This window comes from Rhagoletis zephyria, unplaced genomic scaffold (genome assembly GCF_001687245.7).
Source record: "Rhagoletis zephyria isolate East Lansing unplaced genomic scaffold, Rhagoletis_zephyria_1.1 Rzeph_scaffold_04044, whole genome shotgun sequence".
NCBI classification, from domain to species: Eukaryota; Metazoa; Arthropoda; class Insecta; order Diptera; family Tephritidae; genus Rhagoletis; species Rhagoletis zephyria.
In genome coordinates, this window is record NW_016161127.1 from 21899 (window position 1) to 49663 (window position 27765).

At 37.4% G+C, this 27765-nt stretch overlaps 2 protein-coding genes across 8 annotated transcripts; one reads left to right on the forward strand and one right to left on the reverse strand.

Moving 5' to 3' along the window:
* Positions 1 to 27007, forward strand: LOC108370164 (protein kintoun-like). 7 transcript variants are annotated; one of them, XM_017625430.1, is made up of 7 exons: positions 994 to 1617; positions 5575 to 6474; positions 6555 to 7263; positions 8161 to 9385; positions 9623 to 9743; positions 10564 to 10812; positions 26979 to 27007. In XM_017625430.1, exons 2-6 carry the CDS (start codon positions 5875 to 5877, stop codon positions 10810 to 10812), a joined length of 2904 nt encoding a protein of 967 aa, XP_017480919.1. In that variant the 5' UTR covers positions 994 to 1617; positions 5575 to 5874; the 3' UTR covers positions 26979 to 27007. The 7 variants fall into 7 exon arrangements, with proteins under 7 accessions (XP_017480924.1, XP_017480923.1, XP_017480921.1 ...); XM_017625435.1 differs by lacking the exons at positions 994 to 1617; positions 26979 to 27007 and adding an exon at positions 1 to 19 and having other exon boundaries at positions 10564 to 11566; XM_017625434.1 differs by lacking the exons at positions 994 to 1617; positions 26979 to 27007 and adding an exon at positions 46 to 68 and having other exon boundaries at positions 10564 to 11566.
* On the reverse strand, positions 11575 to 27763 carry PolZ1 (DNA polymerase zeta catalytic subunit; the record flags this gene model as incomplete). Its single annotated transcript, XM_017625427.1, has 13 exons — positions 11575 to 12170; positions 12236 to 12463; positions 12523 to 13398; positions 13493 to 13711; positions 15273 to 15607; positions 20059 to 20538; positions 20598 to 21412; positions 24539 to 25827; positions 26467 to 26592; positions 26652 to 26736; positions 26811 to 27236; positions 27346 to 27465; positions 27526 to 27763. Coding segments are annotated over 13 exons (5646 nt in total), but the record flags the coding sequence as incomplete, so codon positions are not given.
* Positions 27764 to 27765: the final 2 nt, after the last annotated feature.

Here is a 27765-nt window from a genome sequence, read left to right on the forward strand (position 1 = left end):
CAAGTGGTTGTGAATTTGTGTAATAGCTAAATAGCAAAATAGAAATTTTGTACACACTAATTACATATGTATGTACATATCGTCACCTGAAAGGCAAAAAGACGTAACAACATCGTAACTGAAATGGAAAAAGTCGTTACTAATATTTAAATTTTTTTTTTATAAAATGATGTGAGGAGTTGTAATTCGATGAAATCCATCATATAAATCAAAAACTGATTTTTGNTATGGAAAAAATTGTTACTAATATTTAATTTTTTTTTTTTTATAAAATGTTGTGGGGAGTTGTAATTCGATGAAATCCATCATATAAATCAAAAACTGATTTTTGAATTTTTTATGAGTAATGACTTTTTGCATTTCAACGATGATGTTTGTTACGTCTTTTTGCATTTCAGGTGACGATATATACATACATATGTAATATGTGTACTTATAAGTATATATTTCAAAAATTTCATATTTTAATTTAAAAAAGGATATTAAGAAAAGTGTAAAACTCGGTTAACCCACTAATTGGTGTATATATATAGTGTTATTTGCAATATACTACAATATACATACATAACTAATGAAAATATGTGTATGCATACATACATATGTATGTATGTGCATGCGAGTAAAATTACAGTGTATGCGGTGCAGAAGACTATTTTTTTATTTTACAATTTAAAGGGTTATTGGAGAGGTATACACGTAACTAAACTATGTTCATACATACATACATATGCACGTACAAACATATGGACCAAGGTGCATATTTCTGTGTGTTTATCGCTCAAGCAGGTTCATCACGTTAGGTATATTGAGTATTAATAACCATAATTTCTAGTAAATGCAATAATAGTTGTACATCCCATCCTATACTTATATAAATAGGAATGTATGGGTTTTCGTTATCACTTATCGAGATTTTTTCATTTTACCTAACGTTAGCAAACGTGAGTTTGAAGTCATACATACCTATTTACGATGTTTGCATACGTAATTTAACTGCTAACCAACACTGTCAGCTGGAGTAGAGTTCCAGAAACATCGTGCACTTCATTTTTTTTTCCGTCACAGCTGTGCAGGCCGCCGCTCACCTCATTTTGCTTTTCTCTTGGTTTTCTAATAAGTGAAGTGTAATTAGTTACGTCTAGCTTTTGAACCGGGTACTCAAGAAGTAACATCAAATTGCTAGCCCAAAATTTAATACAAGCAAGTAAATTTGCGAATTTTAAAATACAGCATTTAGGGAGGTTAAAAATACAAAAAAAAAAAAACCTGGGGCAAACCTAAACAGTCCTAGAATTTAGTTTAGTCCTGAGGGACTACATAAATACTATTGTTTCTACATGATATTTTAACTCGGGTAACTTCTAAAGCGGTAGCCGTATTTTGTCGTCACTAACAAATTTTACCAGATGTTTTCCGTTTTCCGCTCCAAAACAGAATAAGCAAAAAAGATGACAAAAATAAAATTTAGAAAATATGGGGATGGAAACGAAAAAGACCGCTGCGCAGTAGAAAACACGAGGCTGGACGTTTGGAAATTTTTAAGAAATATTAAATAAAATATTTGTATGCGGTAAAATAGCATCTATCGTGCTCTTGAAAATCTGTTGGAATCTTTATGTAAGTGTTTATAAAATATGCTTTAACACCAAACTTTTTTTTAGCATTGGAAAGTAAAACTTGCATCATATAAAAACTTGTGTTAGCGGGGTACTAAAATCTAGAGATTATTAAATCAGCTCAGTGTGGTTATAATTAAATGCATGTATGTATGTACATATTAATTTTTGTCTAGTTCCAAGTAGTCATAAAAAGGGTACATATTTTAAAAGCCTTATCCACTTTTAACATTACGTTGCCGCATTACAGTCGAATTACATTCTTGCCCACCGACTTGGTGTAGAGAAAAGATCTTGGATGAAAAGTAGTGCAAATGTCACTGACATCGCTCGTCAAACGCGTGACCACACATGTAATGCAATGGCATACGAACCGGGTCGCCGGCGGTGCAACTTGCGTCCAAGGCAAATCTAGTTTTGTAGCAGTAGCGAGTGGCCTGTCGACGCAGTCGTCCGTCGCGTTCGCAGGAGTGTGTGCATAGTTGAAATGTAAGCAGCCTTGGTTGTATGTTGGGGTCGGTAGTTAGCTGTAGACCGTAGGGAGGAAAACCGGTGTTTGCCGTTAGTTTTTGTTGGTTTTTTTTTTTTTTTAATCTTACATCTTCTGTGTTTGTTAAACCTATATCGATTTGGAGCCGGTATTCACGATATACATATGTAGCTCCTACTGCTATGACAACAACAATATTGGATAGCTCCATGGTTTTGCATGGGCGCGTATCTTTGCACATACATACGTACATAGGCATGTAAAAATTTCGAAATATTGATAAAACTATATTTTGCTGTGGGCATATAGCACATATTTATCTACCAAGAACGAGCTTGGAATCACGCATAAATCACGTTGTTTTGGCAACTAAAACCAACAATATATAAATATCAAATGATAGGTACATACATACATACATTGTACTCATGTATGTACTTACTAGGAATGTTAATCCCGAGACCCCGGGATCCCGGCCTTGTTTAGGTCCCGAAAATCCTGGGATTCTTGGCCTTGAGCAGATTTTTATTTCTTTTTTCGAAAGCTAAAAACCGGTATTACTTAATAAAATAATAAATTTACCTTTTTTGAACAAACAATTGTTTTTCTGGAATACCGCTGGGAGACCGCTGGGTGACCCTGTGTTTAGTTTTATTCCAAAATGTTTATTCCTGTACTCTACTATCTACATATATGAAAATAATAAACGTCAAACCAACATTTTATTTCAAAGAATGAAACCGATTCAAAATAACGTTCCGGTTTCGGTTTCGGTTTTGCCAAATGTTTCGGTTTCGGTTTTGGTTTCGTTCTTTTAAATTTGTTTCGGTTTGGGTATTCCAAAAAAAAAAAATTAAAACAAGTTTGACAAAAAAAAAAATATTAAATAAATATTTACCTTCCAATGTTTGTTTTTGGAGAAACTAAACATTGTGATTAATTTTAATTTATATAATGAAAACACCTCTGAATCAATTATACAAATTAAGAGCCAGGGAACGGATTTTTAGGACCTAAAAACCTATAAAAAAGCCAAAAAATAATAATGAAATATGCTAGAAAAGGCACAATAAAATAGCGAAATAGGCACTAGATATCGCGAAAAATGCAAAAACCATTTGTTTAAAAATGTTTATTTTACAAGTGAAAAAGAGAAAAACTATGAACTAGTTTCATTATATGAAAAATTTCTATTTTGAATCTTTGACTATTTTCTCCTTTCGAGTTTTTAACTCACAAAACTTTAATCTCTATAGTTGTAGTAGCATTAAACCACAATATTTACATTTTAAAATTTACTGGTAGCATTTTCATTCGATTTTCGTGAAGAAAAGCCTTGAATGTACTAAACGTGCGCTCGACGTGAGTTGATACAAGTGGCGCCCAATTTAAATATGGAACGTTCAAAACTTTCATATTGTCAGGAAGAAGAGCACAAGAAATTTTCTTAGTCATATCTTATACGCCATTTTATATGAAGGTTTTGCTTTTATTGAGCACTGCGTACTGGCCTTTAAGGTAGGAAAGGCAAGTATTTAAAAAAAGGCAACATCAAATGTGTATATATGGAATCAGAGAAAGCTAAATCGAATATACTCTACCTCTTCAACAGAAAAAAGGCAATTTCCATAAAATCCGTTCCCTGCTAATAACCATATTCCACCACATTTGCTTAGATCTAAATGCAGAAATTAGTTTATTATATAATAAGGGTTGTTGCTGATAGGTATTTGATACATATAGGTAAATGTGATTTTCACAGAAATTTCGTTGATATTATTTAAAATCACAATATCTTAGACGTTGAGGAAGAAAATCGAAAACTACATTCCATTGATGATATTAACAAACAAAGTCATCACCAGATACACAGCAACAACGTCATCACCGGATTCATTTAAATGTTTCCTTTCTATTAGCTTTTCTTATTTACCAATTTATTTATTCGTTTACTTAATCTGTGAAAGAACCTTCAAACATTTTAAGTTGGTAATAAAATAAACTAGCGATATCACATTTTGTTCGTCTATCCCGATACAAAATATCTGATTGGTGTTTAGCTAAAATTTTAATGACCATCTGTTTTATATTTGTTTATTTTTATTAAAATGCTTATGTTCTATATAGATTGTACTTACTTGTTCGTATAATTAAGTACATATGCGCGCATATATATATACACAGTCCATACATACATATAATACGTACTTATGCCGGCATTTTTACGTACAAATGTATGTATATAAGCCATATAAAAATACCTTAATAATTGCTAGAGAATCATAAAGATATGTGCATTAGGGTGGTCCTTAAAAAATCAAATGAACGATTTTTTTCAATCTCGCCTCAGTCGGTAATACCACGCTCGCCGATATCACATATAAATTTTGGTCCCGATTGAAGACGGTTAAGGCGTATCCTCTATAGAGACTCGAAACAATTAAAACTAATTTTCTTTTAATCTGATACCCAAAATCAATTCTACCATAGTCGAAGATATCACATATAAATTTTGGTCCCGATTGAAGGCGGTTAAGACGACTTCATAGGGTAATCTGAACTTTGCCCCCTATGCGCCACCCCGTAACCGACCCCAATCGGGGCGAAAATTTATGTGATATCTTCGACTATAGTATCATCGACGTGGGGGTGAAGACTTAAGAAGTCTGATGTAAAAATTTGCTTCCTGCATTTAAGGACCACCCTAATGTACATATATACATACATCTGTACCGTTAAAGTATGTTAAAAGCGATGCGTAGTAAGCGAGTAATTAGTAATTTGTATCACAGAATTTATGAATATAAGAGAGGTTGGGTGAGCGTTGGCAATGTGAAAATTAACACATATACATACATACATACATATGTACATAAGTGCATATAAAACTCAGATAACTAAATTAAAAACACCGTGTGCGCTGTGCACAAGGTAACTTGAAAACAGAGAGCACAACTGAGTAAGAAATGTATCAAAACATGAATACTAGCCTAGTGTTGCATAAACGGTTCTTATTAGGATAGTCATTTACTTTTTCTAAAAGCAGTTCAGGTAAATAAGCTTAAGTTCATTTTTTAAAATAATCACTATATTTTAAAAAATCGACAAAGAAAAATAAGTGGTCAAAACTTGTAAAGAAGTAGTGTCCCTAATTATGTGGCCACCACTTTATATAAATAGCTTTATTGCAGAATAATTAGCTCTGTTCATGAGTTCTCCAGTAAGAAAAGTATCCAGTAACTTAATCAGCCTACACACTAACATATGTGTAAGCGCCAATCTATTATTATTATATTATTATTATTATGTACAAAGTTTAAAATTCGAATTTAAATAGTTTTTGCCAATAATACTTTATAAAAAAATTAATGAACATTAAAAGAAAATTAGAAACTTGTCAAAACGTTGAACTACCGTTTTTTCGTGGGTTTGTTTTTTATTATAGCAGTATTTTTTTTTTAATTTCAGGATTTCATCTTTTATTCCGAAAGAAGTGAAAGTCCTTCTCAAACGCATTAGCAGCCACAAAACTACATAAATCATAAATCAACATTCTAAATAACTCTAAAAACTGACTTACAGTGTGTTGAAAATAGGGAAATAAATGCAAATATAAAAAAATTCCCTTGGAAATACATATAATCAATCTAAATAAAAAAGTGCTGAAAAATCGGTGTTTAGAAAAAGAATTTTTTATCGATCTAACTTTTGTAGAGTGTGTCAAAAAAAAAGTTATCATACATTTCGACTGAAATTTGTGTTACAAAAATGTCCGAATCTGCCGCCATACAAAACTCCTCCGCGAGAAATAAACATTGCCCGCCGCCCCCAAGACGAAATAGTAACAGTGGTGGCGGCGGCGGAGACTCGGAATATCTTGATATAACCAAGGAGGAGTTTGCGCGTATCGAAGATGCTTTAAAAAAAGAAGAATTTCGTAAATTATTTTTCGAATATTGTGAAGAGATACAAGATCCGGAAAATCGTAAACTCTACGAAGCAGAAATCAAACAGTTCGAAGCGGAACGCGGTGTCGACGTTCGTTTTATAAATCCAGAACCGGGATTCGTGATTAAAACCTCAGCCGATGGGGTAACAAAGTGTTTTGTAAATGTGGCGAAAAATGCTGAAGTGGCGCGTCCAACAAATGAGGTGTGTCTACACCCAGAAACGGGAAACCGCGGTCTTAGCTGGGCCATTCCGCTGGCTCAGGCACCACCACGTGAAGACGTGGATGCAGAGAGCAAACGTTGTCGAGTGTACGATGTGATATTCCATCCGGATGCATTGTATTTGTCACAACGAGATTCCGCTTTCCGTAAGTGCCTCATAGATACGGCGCTGGACGCTGTAGAAAGGGAATTCAAGGTGAGCAGATTCCAAACGGAATGAAAAAAAAAACCAAATAATAAACGTATCTTCTGTGCTACTTTTCATTTTCGTTTTAGGTAAAATTAGATCGCACGAACTTGAAATTTCCGAAACTGCAATTTAAGGGCATGGCGCGGCCAATTGTGATACGAAAATTATCCAAAAATGCTCCATCGGAGTCGGCTGAACCACATCCACTTGATGACATATCGCCGGCGAGACCTTCAGCTGATGCTGACACACCTAAATTAATACCGATGAAAACACAGAATTCAACAACAAACCCCGAATTCAACGTTCCCAAATACGTCATCAAGCATCGTCGTGACATTGATCTCACCGAATACACTTACGAATTGGATGCTAAGCTGAGTGTGACGGTACCACGTGAGCTGGTCATTGAGATTGAGTTGCCTCTACTCAAGTCGACTGCCGATTGCAAATTAGACGTGACTGCCAAGTCGTTATATTTATTGAGCGAACGCTCTGGTGCCAAGTATCGCCTCAATTTAGATCTCCCTTATGCTGTGAACGACAAACGCGGTCAGGCACGATTCGATACGGATAAGCGACAGTTGGCTATTACGCTGCCAGTTGTGCAGAATAATCCAAAAAAGCAACGCGCTATGCACGATACACTGTTTCAACTTAATCGCGAGGACAGCGGCGTTGAGAGTGACATTCGCGAAGATGCAAATTTGCAGACAAATAGCGAATCACCGGTTGAAGAGCTAAGTGATGCGGTTGAGGAAAACATCAACACCACATCAGGCGACAATGCAAACTGTGAGTATAATTTGGATGTAATTTTTGCACGTTTCAAATATAAAGGTAACGGTTTCTAAATGTATTTATCGACGGATTTTTGAAGGGAAACTTCTTTACCGGCGATAATGAATTAAAGAATTGTCACGAAAAAATTCAACAAACTCGTCAAAATTTCGAGCTTTTTTATTTATTTTACTCATTTATTTAAATCTATGGTTTTACAGAACCTAACAGACTAGATAACATTTAACTTAAAACTAATAATAATTTGGTCCCAAGGCCAACTTAAAAGAACAGATTTACTTGAAAGATTCTGAGTATGCAGTTTTGCAGCCCATTGAATTCGGGTAGAATAAAGGACAATCTTCAAATGGCTAAAAATTACCGTTGACTTTTTTGTCCCACACAATTAATTTTTGCATAGAAGAAAACCGTAACATCTTCGACAACAAAATCGAAAAATTCAGCGGCAATTTTTAGCCATTTGAAACTTGTACTTCATTCTACTAGAATTCAGTGGGGTGCAAAACGGCATACTCTGAATTTTTCTAGGAAATTTTTACGAAAGTTTGTAGATTTTTTTTTTTATATTGCATAAAGTTTGAAACTTGGATTTTCACGGGTTTTGTTAAAGAAAAAACTTTAGTTTTATAAAAAAAAATAACCAAAAAAATAAAATGTTTAAACTTGTCAAAATGTGGTGCGGCGATAATTTGTTCGACCGCTTTATAAACATAAATACATACATATATAATACATGAAACGAACAAAAAATTTGTCGAGTGAAGTTTCATTTTCGTAGTGTAGCCCAGGTGCACTAATTTTTATGATGAATTAAATATTTTAGGTCTGTTATTAATGTTAAAAAATGCCAAAATCATTTCAAAGTATATTTTTCCATTCATTACTTCATAGCACTTGGATCGTGCGTGCCTACTGGAGTAACACCACAATTATCTTCGACGGTTAGTGTTCCAAGCAATTTCCTCAAAAGCTCCATTCAGTACCAGCTGCCCCCCAAATTCGATTGCAATGTGTTAGACAACGTTATGTCTTTGGTCCTACATGTCCGCAATGTGCAGCCGGAATCAATTGTAATGCTCAAAAGTATGAAGAGTGCACATCTGCAGTTTTCCTCGATTGGTAGCGGCTATTATCCCACACATTACGCATTTTACTTGCAACTACCCGAGGCCTGCAATGCGCAAATATCCTCTTGCGAAGCTGAGGCTTGGGAAAATAATGTAGTACTGAATCTCAATTTAGCCACCTCCTGTGAGAGTATACAAAACTACTTAGTCGGTATCGATGCCAGTGACCTGAAAGAGTACACCATAAAGGGTAAATTACCAATAGGCTACAAGTGTCGACAATCGCGTAAGAAGTCACCACCAACGCCACCGATATCACTTTCTTCCTCACTGGATATTTCGGTGGAACGTTCGGAATGTGAGCGCTCTGTCGAAATTGAAATAAAGCCAACTAACGAAACTCAGTCCACGTGTACGGCCAACACAACCGAAGACGAGGATGGGCTACCCCATGCAACCGAAGCGGCTCCGAAGAAAATGAGTAAAAAACAAAAGAAGAAAAATAAGAAACGCCGCTCTCTTTCCGAATCTGTGTGCGATGATATTAAAGTGTATCAGAAACAGCAGCAACAACAGCAGGAACAGCAGAAACAATTTCTAAAAGAGGCTTCCAAAACTATAAACGGTGATTCGTCCAACTCGCCGGATGAAAACTCATCACCAGAACGCTCCGACGTGATTGCGCCCGCTTCGCAAACACAGTCGGTGGCTGTACCAAATGGCATGCAACAACGAAAGCAGCGAAGCTATTCGGAGTGCCGTAGTGGCGATAGCGTTGTGAGTAGCGGTGGCTCTACTCTACCTCCCTCTTTTAAGGGCATTTTGAAACGCTACAGCCGCTATGGACCGCGTCCGTCGATTTCGGATAGCTGTTCGTCTATCGATGAATGCTCGTCGTTCTCGTGCTCTGTGGACGGTGGCGTGGGGAGCAGTTTGCGCTTCTCACAATCATTCAGCGACATACCAGAGGAGAATGTCTCCAATGGACTTTCGGAGAGTTGCAAAAAGACTGTTAGATTTAATGAGGTTATCAAGGAGCAAGTGTTTAGGTGAGTTTTTGTTTTGAGTTGAAATAAAAACTTAAAACAAGTAATATTTACTTCAATTTTTGTAGCAAAATATGGACTTTTTTATCGCTAAATTGCTCAATTTATAAATTAATTGAATTCGTTGAGCGGCTAATAAAACAATTGAGCAACGTTTATTCAATATAAATGATCTATTTTTTTGTTTTTTGTTTTGTGTGCTTAAATTACTTTTAAATTTACATTCTGCTTTCATTTTAGGCTAAATTCTAGTATTTTGGGGCAACGAAAGAAGAATCAAAAACGTCGTGATCGCAAACAACGTGCTTTGCAGCGTCGCCTCAGCGAAGGCGATTCCGCTGATTATGAAGACAACAGTAAGGTGAGTGTGTGCTTGGTTATTTTAAATCTAAAGACAAAGCAGTTATGCAAAGGAAATGAATACATAGTACCATAACCGTCTAATTCTAAATTTTTATGGAAACACCCATATGTAAATAGTATGTATGTATATATGTAGGTATTATATAAATATGAACAGCGACTTGCTAAAGGAAAATAAATAAACTAATGATAGCGATGCCCACTTGATGTACCCATTTACAGATGATGAACAACCACCGATATACGTAGTATATATGTATGTATGTATTTACATATGTATGTATATAGTGTACGTTAACAAGGGCCACTTGTCGCCCCGTCTGCGGCTGTATGTCTGGCGCACGCCAATTTAGCCATTCAAGATTTTATTCCTTAAATTATACAAATCTCTTGTGTTAATATGTATGTACCGACATGTTTACGTAAATATGAGACGGTCACTCGTGCATTTTATTCGTAATCACTCGTCGACTGTTTGTTCAGCGCCTTTGTTTATTTCTTAGCTTAATTACTGCACCGATTGTAGCATTTCGCTGCAAAAGTAGGACAATGTTATTTCTGAAATCGTTTGTTTATAGTCTTTTCAGTGCCCAATGTTGTTATTGCATATTTATTCCCCATCATCGATATGCTATTAACATTCGCCGCAGGTGTGAATGTGTGTGTGTAGGCACATACATATACATACATATATAATAGAGTAGAAGGGAGGCATTATAACGACAAACTGCATAATTCGATTTAATAAAGTTCTTTTTTTAGAAATATGTATTTTATTGCTACTTTCTTCTAACAATTCCCCTTTGGTCTCCTTTCAGCCACTGGGTTTTGCTGAGTCTCATGCAACGTACTTCGCATCGAAATCCAGCGGCGGCGATAATGCCGACAACAGTATTCATAAGCCGACACATGCTAGTGGCAAACATGCCAACAAATTCACTGCCAACAAACAGCAACACTTCGCAGCAAAGGGTGGCCACAAATCGGCACGTTCACGTCTGGAGTCTCAGGAATCGTCGGATGCCGATGCACACAAGAACGCTATGATGTTTGAAATGGACATGTAGTTGTCTAGTAAACACAAACACAATCATTATTAAGCAGCGACACACTTATGTAAGTGGTGCGCAATTACAAAAGCAACACAAACAAACCCACCCGTCAACCGTTATCATTGTTTCACACTTCTAACGAGCCTACCTAGTAGCTATATAGCCGTGCAAGGATTCGTTTATGCAGAAATTTGCACCACACACGTTTACAATATATTATTATTTTTTTCAATATTTGTATGTATATTTACAATTGAATTTTGCCTTAAATGTATAACGTCATTAAGTAATTTGTATGCTCAAAATATTTGGAACCGCGCTGCCCATGCATTAGATAGATATATGCACCAACATTTTAAATGTGGATAATTGCATGCAATAGATTTTTGTTATGTTCAGAATTGTTTGCAATTTTTTATTGTAAACAATCATGATTATACACTGATTGAGATATTGTTCGAATTGCTATGAAATTTTTAGCGTTTAAAGAAATTGTAAATTGGCTTTATGGATTATTGGAGCACCTTTCAATCACATTTGCATGAGTGTCATAAAATTATTAAAATTAATTAATAAATGTAAGGGAAAACAAATCAGCGATTACCTTACTTTATTTATTAAACAACAAATCACAAATTATTAATTGTACATCTATTGGCAAAATTTTATTTTGTAATTTGTAAAAAAAAAAAAACAGTAATGTAACAATACTACCATCATCATGGTGTGCATTCGTACATGAGTACATAATTATGTACGTACAAGTTGTGACATTTTTTAATACAATACATGCATGTTCCCTACGCTCTTCACATGGGCTCGATACATTTTGAGCACTAATGTTAATAAAATACTTGGAAATTTTAAACCTGATATTGATTTAATAAAGTGTGAAGAGGTCAACCTGTGACGCGTCCAAACCTGTTGCCTTTTACGCATCCATGTACGACATTCCATATAAAAATTAAAACCTCTCGTCTAAGAGACTGCGCATATGTTCGAGTTGCTGTAGATCTCGCCGCTTCACCTCACTAACAAACAATACTGGGCAGTCGAGGGAACAGCAATTCAACTCTCCTACTCGCCCGCAACATGCTTGACATATCTGCTGCACCAGCTGATAACCCCGTTCAATTTTAGCCATTTTTGCATGCAGCGTAACAAATGTTCGTTGTGGTTGTTGTACGCATACCTCACAGATGCCCTGCTTTGTCTGGCGCCCACAGTCAGTTATACAATTCGTAACTGAGAAATACTGTGAAATTGTGCTTTTCTTCGGCTGATGCGCTGTAGCCACATAATTACCACTATTGAGTTTATTAGCTGCGGATACTGGTGGTGCGAGTAGAAGTTTTCGCGGTAGGCTAGCGAACCTGGGATGGATGGTACAATGCGACAATCAAAAGTTTATTTCAATATAATTCGCCGAATATTTTACCATTCATTCACATCGGCTCCAATGAGAAGGAGGCAGCGATTAAGAGGAGGTATAATAGCCTTGGTAATGTAATAAACAGCGTTGATCTTCAAGCCTTCGTCCTCGAGTACTTCATGCGGACTGCGCACAAGCCGTATCAATGGTACGCCTGGTGGTCCGTTGACAATTACGAATGGAACGCGCTCACCACAACGCGGCACTCGGCGCGGATCACTCTGTACCCATTTTCTACAAACGGAGCAAATCAATTTTCGGCAATAATTATTATCGTTTGTATTTTTACAAACCTCGTCAATTCCAGCGCCGGCACGCATGCGGTCGGCTTGTAACCCTTCAATCCGCGGAACTCCTTCGCAAATATTAAGTCTTGCAAATTGGCACGTCCAGCCAGCAGTTTACTAAATTGGCGGCAAACATATTGTTTGATTTGGCTCACATCCGTCGTTTCGAATAGGATGCGCAATACCTTCTCTAGCATCTTTGCAACAGCCGGACAGCCGTCTCGGCGCACTGTCTCAATGCCCTTAGCCTCGTACACGGGTTCCGTTTGATCTGCTGTTTCGTACATGTAGCCAACATAACGTTTCTTTGTCTGCAGTATACAGGGCTGATACACTTTCTCCAGCTTCAACTTGACCGGCTGCGGGTTGTCTTTGGTGACCGCCTCTGCGATTTCCTCGCCTATTTTGAAAGCCGTCTCCCGGTTTCGTCCAGGCACCTGCACAAACAACGAGTCAGTATCACCGTACACGACCCGCACGCGCCACTTTTCGTTCGACTCGACCATTCGTATGGCGCGTTCTAGCGTCTCGCGGCCTTTTGCAACAACCGAATCGCCCACTTCGACAGCCGGCATGCGGCCACTGAAATTAGCCGCCGTATATCCGTAAGTTACATTCGCCATGAGTTTGAGACCCAGCTGACGGGAGTGTAGTACACGCTGTAGCGCAGAGTTCGATCTATCCAACTTCATGGATTGCTTAACCATTTGACGAGTATTCAGGATTTCACTGAGCATGCGCGGCAAAATACCCTCGCGAACAGAGGCTTTAACGAACACCACACCACAGGGCGATATGGAAATGAGGTCATCTTCCACCAAACGGCGCAACAATGCTGGCGAAACGCCCAACTGTGACGCTCCAAATTCGAATGGGGGAGAGCTGCACAAAAGTGGATTTAATTAATTATTTAATTATTTAATAAGAAAAAAATGTATTGTAGGCGCGCAAGAGGTGAGGTAAAATGAATACTTACTGTCCTAGATGTTCCACACGTCCTAGGCAAGTGGAAAAACAGTAATTATAAGCGATTATCATGCTCGGGTAGAGACTTTGAAAATCCAATACTATGACTGGATCCGAGTAAAACCGCGACTGCGGTTCTAAAATGAGAGGCAAATATTCAGGGGCTCTCATGTGTGCGCGTTGCTGTACGCTCGGCGACAGTGGTACCAGATTACGAGGCTTTGCTATCCTTCAAATGAAAAATATAAGTTTACTTTTTATTATTTTATTTGTACCGGATGTTCGATTATACGTATTTTTCCAAAACCGGGTTTCAAGTTAGTGTTAAGCAAATTAAAATCAGTGAACAATTCACGTTTGGTCCTATATTAACTTTTTTACATTTTTTCTGACCGCGCCGTCATGGTCGAGTTCTTAGATGTGCCTACTACCACACGGGAGGTCCATGGTTCAATTTCTGGTTCCAGCAACAATTCAAAAAAAAAAAATTTTTTCAAATAGCGAGTGTACTTGTTCAATAAAAAAACATCTTCGGAGGTGGGGTGAAAAGGTAGATCTCTCCATTTGTGTCACAACATCAACGCAGGAGCGCTAAACATTCATTTATTGGAATCAAATTTTATATACTCTTCATCTCCAAATGAGTAGTCCACTTGAAAAAGCCTTGAAAACTTCGAAAAACTCGTAAACTTTTATTGAGAGGTCAAGATTTATGTGAAATAAAAAACGGGTTGTTCAATAAAAAGAATCTGGTTTTTCCGATATTCGAAAAATTAAGATTACAAAAAAAACCGCCTATATATCGCACGTTCATTATTATAGAGATGTAACTCAAAATTTACGTTTTTGAAGATTTGAACATACAATTAATAACCCAGATAAGGCGAATATTCTCAGCCTAACAGCGGACTAAACTTCCCAAAAATGGCCAAGATATGTGTCTTTCCATCTGTCTTTTGGTATACCTAATGTGACCAACCGTACTTCTTTCGAAAGTACAGTACTTCTTTTTTCGCTCTTGTACTTCGTACTTCGAAGTACAGTCAAATGTACTTCTTTGTGATATATTATACTTCTTCGATCTTCTGGACGCTCGTCACATGGCCTCGGCGATAAATTCGTTCAAGCCATTAAAGTCGCCGGGGACTGATGGCATCATGCCTGCGCAGCTGCAAAGAGCTCTAAAGGTATCGTTGGTTGGGTACATCCCGAAGACTGGAAAAATTGCTCATGTTTCCCATAGGGATTTTAGGCCTATCAGTCTCTTCGTTTTTGCTAAAAACGCTAGAGACACTGATATGCAAATGTTTTTATAGGGCACTTTAAAACACGTTACCTCAAGGGCTAGTGAAGGGGGTTCTGACATTCCAGTGTGCGATTGGTATTCATGCGGTGAGACTAGGAATTTCGACGGATCCTTTTGTATCAGCTGTCAAGAGGAAGATGAAGTGGAATCAACTCCACACTTACTTTTAGACAGTCCGACCTTAGCGAGGCTAAGATGGAAAAAATACTGAGCTCTAAGGGACCCAAGTTTCGAAATTCCGTAATCGGCTCGCGGCGTTAACTTAACCCCAACCAAACCTGTAATTCTCTGAGCTTTAAAATAGTTGGTCACATATGGTATACCCATTGTATGAACTGATCAAACTTTGATTGCGTTTGCTCACAAAATTGAAATTTTTAAATTATTCTGTATGTTATTAAACGTGTGATAGGTACATATATCGAAAAAAAATTGTGTAAACCGGTTTGGAAAAACCGAGGCACGCACCCTAATGTCTACCCACCTGAGCATCATACTTTCAACGCGAAATTGTGAGCCACGCGACAGTACCTCGTAGAATTGTATACCTATCAGCTTCGCCATCTCACTGGTGCGGCCAATGAGATCCAGCTGCTCCAGCAACGCGAGCGTACCGCGCACACGCTCAACATAGTACTCAATGACAATCCATCGCGTATTGGGCACCTCGAACCATTCGGTGAGTGCGCGATGACTGTGTGCAGGGCAGCGCTTGTGTAGAATGTGATACATGATATTTTCAAATTTGTACGAAGTGAGCGCAATTTCTGAGCGCATCAAACGCCAAACATCCAATAGTATGCGGCCGCACAATTTCATCTAAAAAGACAAAAAAAAACATTTCATAACTGAAAATCCTTTACGAAAGGGTGCAACGGAAGTGCATCACTCTTCCCCTCTCTATCTCTCTATCTTGCCAGCTATACAGGCTGTTTCTGAACAGAAACGCCCTGGGAGTTTTCTCTCTTTTCCCTTTCCTCGTATCACGAAAGAAAAATTCCCTGAGGACTTTTCATATTAAATGGCGGAGTTGAGCCCTCAAAAAAGTGTCAAACAGCTTCTTCGAAGTTCGAATTTCCCTCTCCCAAGTTTTCGGGGAAAATTCTACTCCCTGGGAGTATTAAGAATCGGGCTGATAGACTGAATAATGGAAACATACTACGCAGTTTACAGTAGACACATCTATGGACATATTGATGACCTACATGAAATTTATAAATATTGTTTAAAATTAGTGTCTAGCCGGGGGATGAGGTCCATGAACTGAAACATAAATTAATTATCTTTATTTTGGCACATTACTTTTTTTTTAATCGGTTATGTACTTCACTAGAAGTCCCTGAAACCTAAAAGTGGGTATATTTGAAAAGTGGAGGAACCCAGATTTCCAATAGCATAGTCAAATTTTTACGCCCGGTTATCGTAATCGTGCCTCTAGCCGCCACGAAGTAAGTAAACCAACGCAAAATCATAAATTTTTTCACGTTTACAATGCTACAGCATTGAAAGCAAAAATCTTTTCGACAGAAAATTCGATACTCATCGAAAATTTCGACGCGGTTGCATAGCTTATAATACGAATTTCACATTCGCGGGTTATCGAAGATCGAAAATCTAATGCAACTCTTAATACGGGCCTATATTATTTTAGTTTGACGTGAGATTCACCTTCATCCAAGGCATATCAAAAATTAAAAATATTTGACGCTTGTGGCGATTTCGTTACTTCTAAAAAATGTTGCCCTTCCCGGTGCACAATGTGTTTGATGTTACACTCAACCCTGTAAGAAGGCGTGTTTTTGCCTTCTTGTTCTTGTCTAACCACGCATTTAATAATACTAGTATCGTCCAGTTGTCGAAATTCGACATCTTTTTTCATACACTTTCGAATTTTACCCGTCACCAATACTAAGTCCTTTATGCGAAATACTATTTTGAAGTCCACCACCATAATCTATAGCGAATTTATAGGAGAAAATCGATCTATGAGCGTTAACACCGGATTGATTAATGCTAATTCTACCAAGTCTCCTCCTCAGTAGCTTTTGGAAATAGACCGAAAGAGGAACCTCGATTTTCATTTATAAAAAATATGTATATGTATATGTATAGATGAGATGTTCATCACTGAATGATATGTCAAACAATTCAAACTGTAAATAAGCCCGTAAGTACGGTATTGACAACATATGTTGCTGTGTCAATTTTCGGGAAGTTAGCATAAGCGGTTGCAGAGATAAGCGATATGAGAATTTGAGTTAGTATGGGCAGTGCCACGCCCCCTTTCCCATTATCTAGCACTCTTCGCCGTAAGTAGGGTATTTACAATTTATGCATCTGTGCTAAGTTTCAATTCTCCAGCATAATAAGTTTTAGAGATATAGTGGTTTTCACATTTTAGTCTATATGTCAGATGCCACGCCCCCTATATATCGGGATTTACATTTCTGGATTAGATCAAGTTATATACTTTAAATCGGTGTATGTTTCATTGAAATCAAAGCGTAATTAATATACTTATACAGGTTAGTAGCCGTTGACCTGCCACCATTGAATTCGTGTTGCCTTGTGGCTATAATGGTTTTGAAGGCAAAGGTCATATGAGGCAGTACCATTTTCTCCAGGAGCTTACCCAGCGACGACTGGATGCATATTGGCCAATAATTACAAAAATTCGATCTCGGGCCGGATTTATGAATAGGGCTAATATAAGCTACATCCAAGCGGAAGGGAAGATCCCTGTTTGAAGGGACTTGCTGAAGATGTGACATATCGGTTCGCAAAGGCAAATAGCACATTTTTTCAAAAACACGTTTGGCAACCCATCTGGGCCTACGCCTTTTCGAGCATTTAGGTTTAAGAGCTGTGTAAAAACGTCGTTGTAGCAGGTGTCAAAATTTTTTAAATCAGCGTCACTTCCTGTCAGATATGATGTGTCTATGCCAATATTACCCGGACATGGACGGTGGGTATATATACTTTCGAAATATTACTTGCTGAAACAAAGGTCCAATAGCTGGCCTTTGGAATTTGGCACGTTGTTAGCTTCTTGACATCCACTAAGAATATATTCGGTGTGGGGAAAATTTCACAATTTTCAGGGCGCGAGCTACTTGGAAAGTTATAATCGCCAATGATTAGTAGTTTACAATTCGAGTTCGTTGCATTGATATAAGACACTTTTTCTAAGTGGGATTTGTACGTCTCCGGTTGTGAATGAGGTGGGATATATACACATCCTATGACTAGATCACATTTTAGACCCCTGATTTTTACTAGTACTTTCTCTATGTGATCGTTGTCTGTTGCTACCAGTTCAGCATGGATACCCTTCTTGACTGCTATGAACACACCTCCACCACGGTCGTTTGTTTGCTTGTTAGTTGATCCTTGTCCTTTCTAAAAATAACTTATGTACCACCGATAACTTCGTCATCCGAGATAGACGAGTGCAACCACGACTCGCCACGACGACACCTATGGACGCCTATGGACCGACCCAATAGAGGCTGCACGCTTCTTGGGGCTGCCGTTAGTGGAACTCGACGACAACGACTGAGATATCAGCCGATCTGGGCGGGGTTCTTGTAGCCGCTACAACAACAACAACAACAACGACGACACATATAACGTCTGCTTCCGAGGCTTGCGGTTGAGATTGAGAAATCCTTAAGCTTTCTCTGCAACCCACTTATATTCGGATAGTAAACTATTAGTTTTTTGGCGCTCTGTCTGCCCGCTTGCGTGTGTGGTTTCGGTTTGTCCACCAACCTTGGGATGCCACCAATGTATTTAATCGTCTTGCTGTCCTTCTGGCCTGATTCACTGAGCTCCTTGCGTATCGAAGTTAGATGATCTCGTTGAGCAAGTGTTAGGTCAGGTTTGAATTTAATATTGGACATATTGGAATTTGCTCTCCATAATGATTTAGCAACCACCTCTGAGGGTGTTTATATTAGCAGCGGTCGGGGTCTACTACCGGACGGACGGCCGAGCCTACGAAGATTCCGGGCTGGCAAAGTATCCGTCAATTCCGGTTGAGGCAGCAGCTAACTTCTCACGGTCATCTCTAAGTCAGTCGACGTCATCAGTTTTCGTGGACTCCGGCACGTTTTTCTCGCTCTTCTTACGGTTGTTTATTTCAGCTATGAAGTTATCAGGAATAGCTGTGCGGGAGTCAATGTTACTTATGGTTTTTTTTCGAGTACGCTAACCCGTTTCTCTACTTCGGAGTACTGTTTCGTGATGGTTTCGTTTTGTTTGTTAATTTTCTTCAACTCAGCCCTAACATCTGCTAAGCTGTTTTCAATGCCAATTTTGAACGGATGAAGTATTTTTCAAATATGCCCTCAATGATTTTGGTGGCAAACTCATCACAATCAGCTTCTGACATGTCATTCGATACATAGACAGTAACCTCACTTATGATGGCGGTACATTTATACTTAAAAGTCTTTTCTTGACCGACCTTCGAAGCAGTAGGCTTAAATTCTTAGCAGTCCAGACCGGTGCACTTTGAATGGATCCATTTATTACATTCAGTACATAGAATACCAGACGAATTAACTTTTATTATTTCGCGACAAACAACACACTTAAATTTACTTGGCAGCGTTGCCAGATTTATTTTCGAGACCAAATTATTTGAAAAAAAAAATCGAATCAGCTGCTATGCTGATACTACCTGTTCAATGTGCTTTTTATTATAAAATGCGTTCCCTTCCATGCATTTTAAACAGTATGCATGGATTACCCTCTGCTTCCAATGAAATGACTTTATTCTCTAGGTTAAGCCATTTTTTAATAAAATCAAGCATTTAAAATAGAAAAAATGTTTCCTTTTACAAGTAATTTATAAGCACAAAACAAAACGACTTCAATTCTCATAAAAATTAATTTAATTTAATTAATTTAATTTTTTTATGATCCAATGATCGGATCTAAACCTAATTAGTATGGGACCGCCTCTGAGGTATCACCTTTCCTTACAAAAAAAAAAGAATTATAGAAATCGGTTAACGTAGTCCAAAGTTACGCGGTAACATACATAAAAAAAATATTCCGAGGAATTGATAACCTCCTCCTCTTTTTTGAAGTCAGTTAAAATAAAAAGTAGCTTTACACAAAAAGAACATACAAAAAATGGTTTCAAATGAAATTTAGAATTTTGCAAAAATTGGCCTTTTGCATTGATGACTATGATATGCAGGTATTTCCAAATAATACAACTAATAGTACAATAAAAACAGTCCAAACGCAGTCACACTCACCTCTATATCCAAATCTGTGAAATGCTCCCGATCCTCATCTACATATTCACGTACTTTCTGAGTTGGCACCCGGGACAGCAGGGGTGCGATATTGAAGCCAAGTTGCTTTGCGCGTTCCAGCACATACCCCCAAGAGGCGGTCTCGATTTCATAACCACCATAGATGTCCGGATCCCAATGCAAACACAATTCCACAAGTGCCTCGAATGCTTCGATTTCGCTGTGCACGAAACGCATCGCGATATCGTCATTGCCGCCCGTGCCAAACATGCGGCAGTCCCGCTCACTGTCAATATCCTTCACAATGATGCAGCCACAGGCATTTTGTGGCAAATGAGCGGCGTCTTCGTTTGGCGTTGCTGGCGAGCGATGTTCGATGGCGTAAAAGAGGCAACGCACTTCATCGAACGCTGGATCTGGCAGCAGATTACCGCGCGTGGGTACAAATAGCTCAAGAACAACTGTTGTTATATAATTGCACTAGAATTTAGTTGAAATTTAGCCGATATAGCATCGAGTTTTCCATATACATATATTACCTCTACATCGGCTTTGGCTTGCTGCAAGTTCTCTAAATTAACTTTGAAGCCGAAGGAGTTGTCCAGCGACGCGCTGCTTAAACCGAAGCTGAGATTTAGGGGCGCATGCAAGGGGCTCCCCTGCAAATCTTTAACAAATGAGTGTCGTTTCAGTGCATCCAACACGGTTTGACTTGATACGGTGGAGTCGTTAGAAGCCCTAGGTTTCTCGCTTATAGCTTTCGTTATTTGAGCAGCCGCTAAGCTGTCATCCGATGATGGGACGCCCAACCCAGCACTGGCACTGGCCATGAACCGTTTACCTAAAGAGAATTTCGCACATCCTCTGAGAGATTTGAAACTTGCATCCGAACTTGTAAGGGCCGCATTTTTTAATTTGGTTGTTTTTTTCAAATCACCTGCTGGCGTTGGCGGCGTAAGTGTAATAAAATTTTTATTGTCCAGCACGTCACCTTCGCCTTCTTCGCCCATGTTATCGTTTAATATCATTGCTATCTTTTGACGTCTTACTTTTATGGGACTTTCCTCCAAACTACCTTTCCGCTGAGTACATTCAGCATCATTGGACAAAAGCGCGCGGGCCTTCAGCCACAACTTGGCGTCTTGACGGGTTGGCGGACTAATTAAAGGTGTCATCATTATTTTTCTAGGTTCGGCAAAGTACTCACGAACGCTTTGAGTATTGCGTTGCGATGGTACGGTGAGTGCGGAAGTACCGCTAATCGCCAACAGTTTCCGACGGCGCCAGTCAGTAAGGCCGCGCAGTTCATCGCCCAAAACACTTTTAAATTCATCGCAGTCGTTAAGCTTGCTTCCTGTTATTTACATATAAATAACAAATATGTACATACATATCGCTAATTTACTTCAATAGTAGTGTCATAATCCGAAAAATACAAAAATTAATTAATTGATATATCTGTACTGTTGAGCTTTCGGACGGTACTAGCTCTTACTGCTCATTGCGAGAGTCGGGCCGAATGCAAGTCGTTTTTCGAGAGTCGAATCGTATCGAAAAATTCACATCATTGCCTGAAATTTCCACTCCACTAGTGTATTAATACGGAAAAACTTGGCAGCACTGCATATTTTTCGACGATTGTCGTCGTTTACTTATTTCTGCACGACAGTAGACAATGCCAATGTTGTCGAGTCGTACAATTTAGCCTAATTTGCGACTCACGCAATGAGGCTGAATATTTATTTTGTTTCGTTCAAATTCGAGTTTTCATGCAGAAACACAAAACTTAATTACATTGCTGATCATTTTAAAGCTAAATATATGAAATCCACAGCAATTTCGATGAGTAAAAAAGCAGCACAAAATTGTTTTCTTGGCGTTCATTGTGGCATACCTTTGCGTCACGCAAAGCCACAAAGTTTTATCTGGCATCGGCTTAAGAAATCGATACGATGACGATAATAAATAAATAAACTTGTTGATGAGGGGACACGTTTTCTTATTGCCGGCAACCAAAATTGTCTAGTAAGTCTAAATATTTTTGGAAAATAGTTCTTTAGGGTGTTTTTTTTTGCCAAATCTCTTTAAGTATACTAAGTAGTTTATTTTTATTTAGGACCTATTCATAGTATTTTGCTGACCTGGTATTCAGGACTTCCACTCAGATGACCAACTTTTTCTTGAGATAACCGTTTTGAAATAAGACAGGTCTACTGCAAAATTTACGCAACCTCACATACGCGGTTTTGAATTATCTTGATACGAGGTTTTGTACTTTAAACGACGATATATGTATTGCATTTGCATATATACAACATTTAACCTCAGTATTTTTTTTTTGGGATGAAATATATTTTTTTTTATTCATTATCGAAAAAATACACCTATTTTTTTATTTCATGATATTCGAAAATCTCAACAAAAAAAAATCCCGAAATTTTGAACTCACGGAGAAGTATCTTTTTTTTGAAAAAAATAAAAATCAAACATGATGAAGTTAATAAAAAAAAATCGATTTTTTAATACAATTTTTTATTTTATTTTAATCTATCTCACACTCTCATGGAAAGCTGAGGTAATTACGCACATTTTGATACCTTAACTGATTTTCTACAACAAATAGTTTATTAACTCCAAACAATTAAAAAAAAAGGTACTTCTCCGTGAGTTCAATTTTCGGGATTTTTTTGACGTAGAATACGTCTTACCTTAAGGTATGGGGGCTATGTTCAAATGTTGTAGTTGTAATTTTTAGAGCTTCACAAAAACGCTTATTGCACGAGAACTAATAAAGCGATTTCAAAGAAAAGTGTGGCGTTTCAAAGATAAAATTCCAAACCTGTCGACAGATTCATTTTTGTAAATAACCAATTCGGTTTCTGTCGTAAAAACAACGGTAAACATTGCCTTATTTTGGGGTCAATTTTGAGCCTTTAAAGTGCTCTAGCAACTTATTGTTGGCATATATAACTTTCATTTTCGGGATATAGGTTCTTTGGAGCAGTAGAAATATTATCGGGTACAAATTTTATATAAATTTAACAAATATTGAGCATTTTAAGGCAAAAAATTGTTGAAAAAATTTGCAAATTTTTTTCATTACCAAAATGCTCGAAAACCGCTCGAATGATTTTGTTTTTGTTTTCTTTAATCAAAAATTCAAGAGTTTTCCTTTCGTTTGGTATATGGGAAGTATTGGTTGATATCTTCTATATATGTTTATTTTATTCAAATATATGGGCATAAATGATTTTCCATACAAAATCACCTCGTCATCATTTTGCAAACACGTGCATATGTTGGAAGTGTGGGAAGGAGACAAAAAGTATGTATGCGTATGTAATGCGGCTTTTGATCGCAGCGTATGTACATATGTAAATGCATATATACGTACATATGAAAGTTTCAGTTAATGTGGATCTGTTTGGTTTTGTTATCGATATTTTTATCGATTTTGTTATCGATTTTGCTATCGATTTTGTTATCGATATTTTTATAGATTTTGTTGCCGATATTTTAATCGATTTTGCCATCGATATTTTTATCGGTTTTGTTACCGATATTTTCACCGATTTTGTTATCGAAATTTGTATCGATGTTGTTATTGATTTTGCTATCGATATTTTCGGAACTTATCGATATAATGATCGATATTTTTATCGATTTTGTTATCGATTTTGTAATCGATTCTGTTATTGATTTTATTATTGATTATTTATCGGTTTTGTTATCGATATTTTTCTTGATTGTTTTAACAATTTTGCTATCGATATTGTTATCGCTTTTGTTATCGATATTTTTGTCGCTTTTGTCATCAATATTTTTATCGATTTTTCTATAGATATTGTTATCGCTTTTGTTGTCGGTATTTTTATCGGTTTTTTTACCGATTTTGCTATCGATATTGCCATCGCTTTTGTTATCGATAGTTTTATCGATTTTTTTATCGAATTTATTACCGATTTTGTAATGGATTTTTTGATAGATTTTGTTATCAATTTTGTTATTGACTTTGGAATCGATTTTGTTATCGATTTTGTAATCGATTTTTCGATAGATTTTGTAATCGATTTTTTATCGATTTTGTAATCGATTTAGTTAACGATTTTGTTATCGATATTTTTATCGATTTTGTTATCGATTTTATTATCGCTTTTGTTATCGATATTTTTTTCTTAGTTTGTGCTTTCGTTTTTGACTTGGATATGCTCTTAACCATACCACGTATTCTACGTTTAAATTTAGCGGGTGTATCTCCGATATAGCCTGCAGACCAAGACGAAGGCGCTGGACTGTTCCTTTTTTTTCGAGATTTTGGAATGTCATGACGAAATAAAAAAATAGGTGTCTTCTTGTTTTCGATAAAGAATGTAAAAAAATATATTTCACCCCAAAAAAAAAATATTGAGGTGTAAATATTGTATGGAATCACCCATATATATATATATAAATAAAACAAGCTTCAAAAATGTTGGATTACCTGGAATATGCAAGACTATATGTCCGACTTCCTTCAGCTGTGTTATATCGTCCGGATTGCCGTAGAAGGGCCTTTGAAATTCGTATTCAGGAATGTCCAGTTTGACACAACTTGCCAATACCTCATCAAAAGTTGGTGGCAAATGAATAGGTGTAAGTTGTACCAAATGCTCCGATAAACTCGATGCAGGCTCCGATATTAGCGGTGACACATTACTCTTATTAATATTACTTGTTGCTATTAGTTTTTGTTCTGCACGGTTAGCGTGACCGATACGTTGGCAACATTCCAGCGAGTTAATCGGCTCTTCTCTGAATATCTGATTTGATGAGTGGATTTGGCGTGCCAAATCTATGACGTGACTAGAGCCGTCACTATAATTAAGTGGGCTACTTAAGTCTTCCGTAAATGAAGCATCATAAAAGCTTTGAATATGCAAGTTATCAATGTCTGCATAGTCATCATCAATTCTAACATCCGTTGTTGGGGAAGCAGAAAATTCATTAATTTCATCGACTCCTTCAGCTGGTTCATGAATGTAATTGTTTGAAACGACCTTGTTTTTGAGCATCTTCTTTCGCTGTACCAGATGAAAGCTCCTCCGGAGACGTTTCGCGCCGATTGAGTTAGTGTCATCCTCGATATCTGATGCCGCAATTTCGTCACTTTCGTTTGACTCATTAAGAGGATTTGCGGTATTCTCTTCAAGCCACAATTGTGCGTCATTTTCTTTTAAATTATATTCATGGCCTGTAGGAATGGAAATGCCATTTGTTGGTTGCTGTTGTTTAAGCATTGTAATTTGTTTCTCTTTGCCGCCCCCTTTGCCAGCTACTTTCTGTACCGCTGCAGGATTCTTCGGACTAACGCCATTTGTTCGAATTACAGTTTTCCTAAGTTTTACTACACATTTTCGAATGTTGAGTGACTGAGTTCTTTCGGTTACACATGGATGCCCGGGTTGAATTTGCGAAGTCGTAGAACTATACCGGCTAACAGTTCGACTATCATCAACGAGCCGTATACTCCTCTTTCTTGTGGTATTTAGCCCAGCTGTTTCTTTTATATCACGAGGACTATTCGAATGTGATGTTTCAGTAACAGAATTGGGTTCATAATTCTGACATATACTTTGAATTTGATTGGCTGGCGGTTTAATTTCCTTCGATACTGCTTCTTCAATGCTATAGACTTTTAAGATCCGTTCACTTTTTCTCCGGGGTGTTAACTCGCAGGTAATGTGCGTTCTGTCTAAATCCTTAGTATTTCTAGAACGTCGAATAGGTGTGCTGCAACATTGAAAAATAAATGAAAACCTTCGACACATCGCTCATTTACTTCAATATTGATATAACTTAAAAAAGGAATACTCGAGATAAAGTTTTGAATTTACATACATATACCGCCATAATAAAAATGAATACATATTTTGATCTAGTGAGATACTGGTAATAGATACATATCGTCAGATTATATATCGCACACCGTCTTCAAAAGAAACACAACTCAAAATTACACGTTCGTCAGAAAGTGCCAAAAACTATTTTTTAGCACATGCCAATCATATGGGCAAGGAAGACTTTACCTTGAGGTTTTTTCAACAAATTATAACAAAAATTTTCTCCAGAAACCCAGCCAGACAACTTTAGGTACGGGGTAGAGGAGCGCGGTTCCTGCTGCCGTATCGTAGCTACGACAGAAGTCATTTGAGCTATTTGCTAGACCGCTTATGTGGGCTCGCAGCTGTTAGGATGACTCTTAGATATATATATATATGGGTATTTTAAGACTGCCGACGGACATGCGAGTTCTTCCAATTAGCAAATGCAAGATTTTATTTCACAAGATAAGGCTTTAAATGCAGTGCTTTAATAACGCCCCAATCCCAGCCCAGCTCTATTGAAGAGTTTTAAAAAATCGATAATTACCGTTTCACACTTCCGCTTTCTTCGTTTCTTGAAATATGCTGTTGCTGCATTGTACTTGGACTCCAATCGACACTTTTTCGACGCAATGCCGTTATTGCCAGCTTTTTACTCAGAGTAATTTTCGCACTGAAATAATGTGACCGTTATTTTTTCATTTAACTACGATTTATCTGCAGTGAGCAAACCTTTTAGAGACGCTAGAACCGATATCTAAATTTCTCATAACTGAACGCCGTACTGGAGTTATTTCATTGCCCTTATTTTCGCTCTCTTAAATTAATTAAAAAAATTTTAAAAATATTAACTAAGCATTAAAAATTTTAAATTTGTAACCGCTCACTTACTATCAGTCTTTTTGCAAGTGATTTTTAGCGGTAATGGCGCATATTTCTTGCTTGCGCTCGACTTTGGAGTGCGCGGTGATCGCTTCGGTGAGAGATTCCCTCGGCTAGGAGTTCTTGGCGTACATGGGGATGTTTTCACATTTTTACTGTTACCCTCTCTCAGTCTACTTCCAGTTTTAGTAGGAGTTTTTGGTACCAAATCATCCGAGCCATCCACTTGAGGAAAATCTATCCTAGATCCTCCTTCTTCTGTTGGTTGGCTTTGTGTAAATTTTAATATTAATTCATCCATGTTCTCTAAGGCAATGGAAAAGTCAAGGGGATTCCCATTTTCATCTTCATTGGAATCGGTGTCACTATCTGGAAAAGGTTGACTGACAGCTGCTGCTCCCACTTGCTTATCTAATAACTCCGGTGAGGGATTAACTAAATACAAGTTGATATATTTATTTTTTTTATTTAAGTGCAAATATTAGGGCATTAAGATGTGAATTTTTTCATATTCAAAAAAAAAAGTGGCTATTTTGAAGCTTACATTTTTTAGGTGCCTGTGTGAGTGGTGCTAACGTACTATCCAAGTCGATATGATTTTCATCTTCCTCGTGCTCTTCTAACTGCTTTAGAATATCCAGGAGTTCCATGTCTTCTGCACATACTAAATGTGGTGGCAGAGTTTTCAGCTACTGCAGAGCTTAAAACATTTATTTCTACTTACGGCTTGTATTTAATTGTTTTGGGATTTCGTCGGTCGTTATATTTAAAAGCAATTCTTCATCAATGACGGTATCATCCAAGAAAATGCTATTTCCTCGAGCGTCTGAGTTATTTTTAACCAACGGTTTGCCTGCAGAGCAAACTAGTGAACCACTTTGCGTGAAGCTACTGCTAGATAAATGATTTTCTATAAAGGAGGCGTTGATTAGATTTTCATTTGGTGTGCACTCTTCAGGATAAA

Excerpts from the sequence above, each read along its gene's own strand:
- LOC108370164 (XM_017625435.1), top strand. The coding sequence starts at position 5,875 with ATGTCCGAATCTGCCGCCATACAAAACTCCTCCGCGAGAAATAAACAT. Across the intron at positions 6,475-6,554 it reads CTGTAGAAAGGGAATTCAAG|GTAAAATTAGATCGCACGAA; the intron begins GTGAGCAGATTC and ends TTTTCGTTTTAG. Across the intron at positions 9,386-9,622 it reads ATCAAGGAGCAAGTGTTTAG|GCTAAATTCTAGTATTTTGG; the intron begins GTGAGTTTTTGT and ends CTTTCATTTTAG.